Source organism: Amblyraja radiata, chromosome 6 (assembly GCF_010909765.2).
Source record: "Amblyraja radiata isolate CabotCenter1 chromosome 6, sAmbRad1.1.pri, whole genome shotgun sequence".
NCBI lineage: Eukaryota > Metazoa > Chordata > Chondrichthyes > Rajiformes > Rajidae > Amblyraja > Amblyraja radiata.
In genome coordinates this window covers 3,916,071-3,925,973 of record NC_045961.1, presented here as the reverse complement: position 1 = coordinate 3,925,973, position 9,903 = coordinate 3,916,071, and the positions used below count along the sequence as shown (strand labels likewise).

General features: G+C 45.1%; 1 protein-coding gene across 4 annotated transcripts in view; it reads left to right on the top strand.

The window, feature by feature from the left end:
* emsy (EMSY transcriptional repressor, BRCA2 interacting) overlaps window positions 1–6,823 on the top strand; it is a 106,738-nt gene extending 99,915 nt beyond the window's left edge. For all 4 annotated transcript variants that reach the window (XM_033022140.1, XM_033022139.1, XM_033022141.1 and 1 more), the window contains one exon: window positions 6,079–6,823. In XM_033022140.1, the coding sequence (XP_032878031.1) occupies window positions 6,079–6,288 (210 nt within the window). In that variant the 3' untranslated portion in view covers window positions 6,289–6,823. The remainder of the gene's footprint in view (window positions 1–6,078) is intronic.
* The last annotated feature ends 3,080 nt before the right edge of the window (window positions 6,824–9,903 follow it).

The following is a 9,903-nucleotide window of genomic DNA, read 5'->3' as shown; positions in this document are numbered from 1 at the left end:
GATAACTGTAATGACTAAACATAGTAAGATTAGAGAAGAGATACCAGTTAAGTATATGATCAGGGTGGGAGCGGAGGGCACGTAATCCCTCATAAAATACAGATCAAACTTCAAACTGGTAAGTTCTCGTTTAATCTTACTATTTTACTTCGGAGTCACATGAGTGACTACGTGAAGATTTTAAAGCTCTGTAATTTCATGCCGTGGAAATGAGTCCATGCATCACGTCTGCCTTGACTGTAGGAGGAATTGTGTTAACATAATTTGGACATGAATTCGACATTGAAATCATAAAATTTGTTAACACAAATTTATAACCTCTTTTTATGGGTTTAAATTAATTTACAGAACTTAAAATTGTTTCTGCAAACGTTCCAGGTTTCATTACTGGTTTATTATAAAATAATTGGAATGTTTTCCCTAGACCATCCTGCTGCCTTGAGGATTTGGTCCATTGGTACATCCAACTGTATCGCTGCCGATGTGGCTGCAGTCCTGGTGGAAAGAGATTTTAAAATATTAGTATCCACCCCAGCCTGTGTTAGCACCTGTTTCAGCCATCTTGAGATGGTCTGGACCATCACTCTTGGTGTGGTTGCTAGTGGCTGACCAAAATGTGCCTTTTCATTGCCTCTTAGGATTTTCGTTTTCTCCATGAATAACGATAGATGTCTTACTATACACAGACGGTCATCTGTTGGGTATGACCTAATTGTATATTGAGGCCTGCTGATCCCTTTCTGTTCTGCTTACTAACTCATAAATATGAAACGTAATATTTTCTGTTGAGGAAGTCATGTTGTCCAGTCTAGTTTTTGCAGTGACTGTATCCTCTGTGCCGTGACCAATACCATTAGCATGACTGTTTTAATGTCAGTATGTGTAGGGACAGAACTGTTGCTGGAGACCAATTCCTGAGCATCTTCAGGATAATTCTTACATCCCATAATTGGGAGTATCTGGTTCTTGGGGGATAGTATTAAAAATTCCCCTCATACGTTTTGTACCAGTAGGTGAGTCCCAACAGTGTAATGCTCTGTCCCCTGTCATAGGTAAGTCGATAGGGCACTTCTGGCGCAGTTGATGGCACTGTAACTGAGCCCCTCATCATAGTGGAGGCCTGCCAGATATTCCAGAACAGACGGGATGTTCATGTCTCTGTAGGCGATGTTGTTTTTATGGCAGAGCATCGCCCACTCCCTGATATAGACTGTAGCAATAATCTGGTCTATGAGGGATGGTGATACATGGTTCTAATACCATGTTTGATACCACTGGGAACCATGGTTGTGTAGGCCAATCGGGTACTACCAATACCAGATGCAGAGTCTTGTTGTATTTCCTTAATATCCGACTGATGAGGCAGGAAAAGGAGGGAATGCGTAAATAAACAATTCCCCCCCCCCCCCCCCCCCCCCCCCCCCCCAATGCAGCGAAAATGCATCTGTCGCCGCTGTCCCAGGGTCTGGTTCCCATGAAACATAATTTGATAACTAGTGGTTAAGTCTAGATGCAAATAAATCGATATCTGGTGTTCCATATTTGCTGTGATATCAGCAAATACTATTTTATTCAACATCCATTTGGTGTTTTCAATTGCGTGACCTGGTGTCTGCCACTGAATTTAGTCTTCCTGGTAGGTAAGTGGCTGATATCCAAATATCTCTCTGGATACACCTTGCCAAATTGTATAGCCAGATTGTCACATGATGTCGATTTGTTTCCACCCTGTGGTTAATGTATGCTACCACGGTGGTATTGTCTATCTGTGTCTAACATGCTGGTGATATGACCCAGTACAATATGACTTTAGGCCATGTAATGCCCCAACATTTCCAGGTAGTTTATGCCCAGTGTGAGTAATAATGATGCCTCCTGGGCAGTCCATCTCCCTCCACAGCTGGTGATGGTATTGATGGCTCCCCACCCAAGTGCACTGGCATCAGTTTGTAGTACCATGGAAGGGTTACTGACAATGATTGGATTGGAACATGTATAGCCAGATGTTATCTATCCACCATTTTAGTTCCATTTTAGCTTGATTGGTAGTTTCATAGATCTGTCAAAGTGACCTGCATAATTTAGAGTGCTTGTATTTTGCTCTCTGTAAGTTTTGGTAATGTAGAGGTCCAAATTGTGTGGCTGGAAAGGCAGCCATCGTTATGCCAATTACTTTGCTACCAATCTGATGGATGGTTTGCTGATGTCAGTGAGGTTATTGCAAGCCTCTATTAAATCTCTAGCCTTTCCCTTAGGCAGAGTCACCGACATGTGAACTGAGTCAATGGTGAAACCCCAGATAGTCCATAGTAGTGGAAGGCGTTAGTTTAGATTTAACTGGATGGAAAATGAATCCCAGTTTTCCAAATAACTTTTTTGTGGCTGTTACAGTTTGTTTGGCCAATTCCAAAGTTTTGCCCACAATGAGTATGTCATCTAAATATGCCATGACCATGTGAGTACGTTTCCGTAGAAACGCTTGGGCTGTTTTCAAAATTTTTGTGAACAGCCTGGGGCTGATGATAACCCATTTGGCAGTGCTTTATACTGTCAGAGTTGTCCCATCCAGTTGAATTTTAAGTAACATCTGTGGTCACCTCGTATAGGCACTGAATAGTAAGCATCTTTTAAATTGATGCTGGCCATTGAAGTAACCGTTGGAAATTAATTGTTAAGGAGTAAAAAAGGTATCTATTTTGTCAGATCTATGATGATGCGATAACCATCATCTTTTTTGTTTTTGATAAATATATTGGACATGAATTCTAATGGTTCGTGTTGAGTTTTCTCAATTACACCTTTTATGTAAAGCCGCTTCAGTTCAGCTTGCGCTTTTGATATTCCTTTATCAGAAGGCACGAACATTCGGTTCAGTATATGTTGAACTGGAGGGCTGTACTTGTGTATAAACTCTATTGTATATCCCTGGATACTGCTTAAGATGTAAGTATCGGTTGTTATCATGCTCCATGCATTCAGAAAGAGTGTAATCTCCACCCAACCTCCGTGATCCCTGTATATTGTAGGGAACCAGACCCACCTACTCCATAGTTACCAGTGGTAGGTTTACTTTTTGTAGGTTCTTTGCTGCTGTTGTCGCGCTGGGGTCTGGATTTTCGGTTTGGTTGGCGTTGGAGGTCCCCGCATCTTCCAAGAAGGCCGGCCTGGGCCATGGCCTAAAAGACTCATGTTTTGGGTACCGGACCTTCGAGCTTTCATCATTTCTGCTGGTGGGTGCGTGGGGGTGCTGTCTTTGGTCGTAGTGGGTTCCAGTAGGTTCTCTTGTTCTTGCACCCCCTGCACACTTGTCTTTCCTTCTGCGGACCCCTCTTCCAGGTCAGCCCAGAACTGACCCGCAGTGCTCCCCTCTGATGAGGTAGAAGCACTGTGCAGCCCTTCAAGAGGTACTGCTGTGGGTTTATCATAGGGCCCACAGTGACCCGACTCCATCTCCCGGAGTCTGTCACGTTGGAGCAAAGCTCCATACACCGCTTCATCCGGCTCCAGCGCTCTCGGGCGCTGGCCGCCCACGGTTGTTCAAAGTCGGACTCCTCTGAGTCCACGACCTTGTTTGTTTTGTGTCTAGCCTTTCCGCCCGGCCGCGTGGATCTGGCCGGTGCGGAGGCGACATCGGGCACAGCTGATCCCACTATCGGTGATCCAAGTGCCGCTGGCTGCTGCTGGCTGCCGCTGCTCCACGGTCCTCCTTCTCCAGCTTTGTCCTTGCTGCCCTTCCGTGGAGTGGATATGGCTGGTGTGGAGCTGACATCGGGCACAGCTGATCCCACTATCGGTGATCCGAGTGCCGCTGGCTGCTGCTGGCTGCCCGCTGCTCCGCATTCCTCCCTCTCCAGCTTTGTTCTTACTGCCCTTCCGTGGAGTGGTTATGGCCGGTGTGGAGGCGACATCGGGCACAGCTGATCCCATCTAGCCCACCAGCTTTGTCGCAGCCCGTTGGTTTCTCCACCTAAAATCAGCATGGTAAAACACAAAAAGACCGCAGCTCTTACCTGCAGGTCCAGGTTGAAATTGTCACTACGGGTGAACGTTGTTCCACCCCGTCTGCTGCCGCTATTGACTTGTCCAAAAGTCAACGGCCCTCTTTAAATAGTCTCTCGCCCGGCCGTGGTGTTCTGGCCGGCGCGGGACCAAAAGTCGGCACAGCTGATCCCTTACGGGGCTTGTGCCTTCAGCTGCTGCTGGCTCCCGCAACTTGTTTAGGGTCCTCCCCAGCCAGCTTCACTCGCAGCACTTGTGGACACTACTTTGTCCAACTTCCCCCCCTGTGAAAAACCAGCGCGGGGAACATTAATTTTTGCTTCCCTCTCCCGCCCGGCCGGGCCCGGTGCGGGAGCGAGTCAGGAGCGAAAGTCGGGCACCGCTGTTCCCATTACGGGAGATTAGCGTGCCTTTGGCTGCTGCTGCCGGCTGCCCGCTACTCCGCGGTTCTCCCCCGCCAGCTTTCCCGCAGCCTTCATGGATCCGGTCCATGTCTCCACCTAAAAGGTAAGTGGAAGGAACGCAGAGTCTTCTTACCTGCTGTTCCCGACTTTCAAATTCTGGAACGCAGAGTCTCCTTACCTGCTGTTCCTGGCTTTCAAATTTTGCCGCTAGGGGAACGTCGTTCCCCCTGCTGTGACTTGTTGCAATGCGTGTAGCGATATGACACGCATGCGTCCTGGCGGGGTTCTTCACGTAGTCACTCACGTGACTCCGAAGTAAATTCCCAGTCTGAAGAAGGGTCTTGACCCGAAACATCGCCTATTTCCTTCGCTCCATAGATGCTGCCTCACCCGCTGAGTTTCTCCAGCATTTTTGTCAACCTTCGTACATTCACTTGTTATAAACAAAATATTAGTAATAGAAAGTTATCACTTTTAATATATTTGTACCAGAAATTAAAAGCTTTGTTTACGAAGAATGCAATTAAAGAAAATTAAACCATGAAAATTAAGTGACCATTTTAATGAGAGCTTTCAAAATTATAAAAGTTGTTGAAAGAGCAATAAAGTATTTCAGCTGATTGCCAAATTGATAGTAAGATCACACAAGGAAACTTTTATCTCAATGGTAGGTCTTTTGCCTCTTGCACTGTTTGAAAATATATATTTGAGATGTAAGACACTTTCGAGATACCTCAAAGTGCTGAAAGGCGCTATAGCGATGTATGTTCTTTCCTTGAAGACACGAGATACATGTTGGAATCCTGTGGGGGAAAAAACCCCATAAAGTACTGGAGGAACTCAGCAGGCCGGACAGCTTCTGTGGAGGGAAAGGACCAGTGACATTTGGGTCGGGACCCTTCTTCAGACTCTGAAAGAAGTCTGAAGTCTTCAGTCCGAAGAGTGTCCTGACCCTAAACGTCAGCTGCCCATTCTCTCCACTGACCTGCTGAGTTCTTCAAGCACTCTTTTTTTGCTCAGGTTCTTCTGTTGATCAACAGTGGAGGAATGAACAAAAATGTCCGTGAAATATTTTTCTACATAAGATTATTAGCCTGTATTCAGTAATTGAGAAGATACAAATAGAAAGGTTTAGTTTAGTTTAGAGGTACAGCGTGGAAACAAGCCCTTTGGCCCACCAAGTGCGCGCTGACCAGCGATCCCCATACACTGGCATTATCCTAGCCACTGGAGATGATTTACAATCTTTACCGAAGCCACTTCACCTACAATCCTATGTCTTTGGAATGTAGGTCTTTAAAGATATCACAGACATTTAAAATATTTGTACCAAAAAAGGCAAATGGGCGAAGATAGGTAGTCAAAGATTTAAGGGTCTGTTCCACTTGACGATTTTTTTCGGCGACTGTCGTCATCATTGACTGACATATTAGGTCACTGAAAAAGACGCGGCGTGATGACGTATTGACGCGATGATGTATTGATTTCCTCAAGTGCCGCAACTTTTTTTTGCGCGCTGGATTTTGAAATGTTTTGCCGACCCTGATACGTCAGTCAATGACGCCGGCAGTCGCCGAAAAAAATTGCCAAGCGGGACAGTCCCTTTAGTACTAGGATGGATATTTGCTGCTGTTTGGTTGCAATGTCAATGATCAATGTTTTCCCTTCGTCCTAGTCCATACCACAGTATTCCATACCAAGTCAATCCAGCTCGAATGTAGTGGTCGAACCCAGTGGTCTTTTGGATATCACAAACTTTACCAGCCAAAGGATCGCTGATGAGGAGTCTGTACAGTATTCAGCCATGGAACAAGATATGGACAGTAGCAACGAGGAAGGTCCAGAGCCCAGTTCAACAGACAGCGTGGCTAGTCAGCCTCCTTGAAAGACCGGTTCTACTTCAGCAACTAACATGTCCCACTGTGTCTTGAGAAACTTTTCCATGAGGAGACAAGTGTTTGAGTTTTTTTTAAGAATATGTACATAGAAACTGTTTTTGGTAGAAAATAAGTTGTAAAGAAGATTCTGTATATATACATTTAGAACTTTCAAAGTGAAAGAAGTCTTTTTTTTTTAAAGATTGAAGAAGGCCCAATCATTTTCATTTGACTGAAAACTAACCACACCAAGAATTCTTGCCATTCCCAAGAGAAACAAACGTTGGACATATTATTGTAGCCTTTTGGGAAGCAGTCAAAAGAAGACGTACTATTGTGTCGGTAGGAGTCCGGGCCTGGAGGTGGGCTCTCCCCAGGGGAGTAAATATCTCTGCACCATTAATAATAAAAAACAATTGACAAATTATCTCACTGAAGCAAGTTCCCACCTGATATCGAGACATGTGGAATAATTACCAATTTGCATCTTTGCATGCCCGCTATGTCACACTCGAGATTACTTGTTTAAGTCTATCATGCTAATTTTGTTATGTTTATTGTGTGGATTTATTGATTATCTGGAAATTGAAAAGATGGGAGTTTTTAATGACAATAAGACATTGGAGCAGAATTAGGCCATTCAGCCCATCAAGTCTACTCTGCAATTCTATCTCTCCCTCCGAACCCCATTCTCCTGTCTTTTCCTCCATAACCCCTGACACCCCTACTAATCAGGAATCTATCTCCCTTAAAAATATCCATTGACTTGGCCTCTACAGCCTTCTGTGGCAAAGAATTCCACAGATCCACCACCCTCGGGCTAAAGAAATTCCTCCATCTCCATTCTGAAGGTACGTTCTTTAATTCTGAAGCTGTGTCCTCTAGTCCTAGACTCTCCCACTAGTGGAAATGTCCTCTCCACATCCACTTCATTTTCCGGTATCCATGAATGGGTGAGTACTTTGCCTTCAATCATTCTTCCAAGTCGGGTCGTGTAAAACAAAAAGTCAATGCAAGGGGAGCCGGACGGCTTGATTTTCCTTTCAAGTTCTTAGTTTTTGAATTTCGGAAATTCATGGAAGATTTTGAGGTAAAACTGAAATTAAAAAATATATACTGCTGAGAGCATTTGATAGTTCCAATTAGTGGTATGTTGATTTGTTCTAATTTCAAGAAGCTCACGCATTCCTTCTCTCTCCCTCACCCTAGTCTAAGATTCTGTGAACTGCGAGGAGGATGCTATGAGAATGCAGGGTGACTTGGACAGGTTGGGGGAGTGGCGGATGCATGGCAGATGACGTTTAATGTGGAGAAATATGAGGTTATCCACTTTGGTAGCAAAAACAGGAAGGCAGATTACTAAATTGGGAAAAGGGGAAGTACAGCGGGATCTGGGGTCCTTGTTCATCAGTCTATGAAAGTAAGCATGCAGGTAAAGCAGGCAGTGAAGAAAGCGAATGGCATGTTGGCCTTTATAACAAGAGGAGTCGAGTATAGGAGCAAAGAGGTCCTTCTGTAGTTGTACAGAGCCCTAATGAAACCACATCTGGCATATTGTGTACAGTTATGGTCCCATAATTTGAGGAAGGACATTCTTGCCAATAAGATTGCCTCTCATCCTTCTAAACTCCAGAGTATACAAGCTCATCCGCTCCATTCTCTCAGCAGATGACAGTCCCGCCATCTCGGAAATTAACCTTGTAAACCTACGCTGCACTCCCTCAATAGCAATGATACAAACTCCGCACAGACAGCACCCAAAGTCGGGATTGTCGCTGAGGCCAGTGCGCTATCCTACTTCTCTTGAAAGTGCTCAAGTTCTTACTTCGGGCCTTTTCTGCCAATTCTTGTACTTAGACCCTATCCCTCAATTCCATTAACATCTTAAAAATCTTTTTATTTATTTGAAGATACTCAGCAACTGAGCCTCTGTAGCCCTTGGATAGAGAATTCCAAATAGATATTACCTCTGTCACTCAGCAGTGTGTCACAAGTAACCTGGATATATTATGTTTAAGAAGGAACTACAGATGCTGGAAAATCGAAGGTAGACAAAAATGCTGGAGAAACTCAGCGGGCCTCCTCCATGGCCAGAGTGAGGACCACCGTGAATTGGAGGAGCAGCACCTCACATTTTGCTTGGGCAGTTTGTACCCCAGCGGTATGAACATTGACTTCTCTAATTTCAGGTAGTCCTTACTTTCTCCTCCCCTTCCCAGCTCTCCCTCAGCCCTCTGGCTCCACCTCTTCCTTTCTTCCCCCCTCCACCCCTCCCCCCCCCCCCCCCCCCCCCCCTCACATCAGTCTGAAAAAGGGTTTTGACTCGAAACGTTGCCTATTTCCTTCACTCCATAGATGCTGCCGCACCCACTATGTTTCTCCGGCATTTTTATCTACCCTGGAAATATTTATACTCATATAAATTATTGAAATGGATTGGAACAGCTTGGTGCCAGTGGCTTCCCATTAGTTGCAGCTTCTCTACCAAAAAAAAGGGCCCACGTTGATATTTATTAATATTGATATCCCCCTCCCATTCCCACACTGACCTTTCTGTCCTGGACCTCCTCCATTGCCAGAGTGAGGCCCAGCACAAATTGGAGGAACACCACCTCATTTTTCGCTTGGGCAGCTTACACCCCGGCGGTATGAATATTGACTTCTCTAACTTCAACTAACCCTTACTTTCCCTCTCTCTCCATCCCTTCCCAGTTCTCTGACCAGTCTTACTGTCTCCGACTACATTTTATCTCTGTTTTGTTACCTTCTCCCAACTAACAATGATCTATTCTACATTTTCCTTGATATGCATTCCCTTTGTCCCGTTTTCACACCTTACCCTTCCTTATCTATACACTTCCGTATCTATGTACCTCCCATTTCCCCTGACATCAACCTGCAACATCACCCATTCTTCTCTCCAGAGATGCTGCCTGTCCTGCTGAGTTACTCCAGCATTTTGTGTCTCTCGCACTTATTGATGTTCTCCATTTTCTATTTATTCAGACATTATTCTATTCCAATATACCCAAATACAGTGTGCTATAAAAAAAACCCCACAATGCTGTAGTAACTCAGCGGGTCAGGCACCATCTCTAGAGGATCTGGGTCGTTGGCGTTTTGGTCCAGGACTCTACTTCATACCGAGCTGGTGGTTCATCATACTGAAGAAGGGTCCCGATCAGAAACATCACCTATCCACGTTCTCCAGAGATGCTGCCTGACCTGCTGAGTTACTCCAGCAAATTGTATCTTTTTTTGTAAACCAGCATCTGCATTTCCTGATTTCTGGCACATTGTCTTTACAAGTCTAATTTAGAGATGCAGCGCGGAAACAGATGCTTCGGCCCGCCGGGTCCGTGCCGACCAGCGATCACCCACGTACACTTGCACTATCCTACACACAAGGGACAATTTACCATTTTTACCCAAGCCTGTATGTCTTTGGAATGGGGTAGGGAACCAGAGCTCCTGGAGAAAACCCACTTGGTCACGGGGAGAACGTTACAAACTCCGTATAGTCAGAATGAATATGGGTCTCTGGCGCTGTAAGGCAGCAACTTTACTGCCGCGCCACTGTGCCGAGTCCAACTGCATTGCATTGAATAAGTTTATTGGCCAAG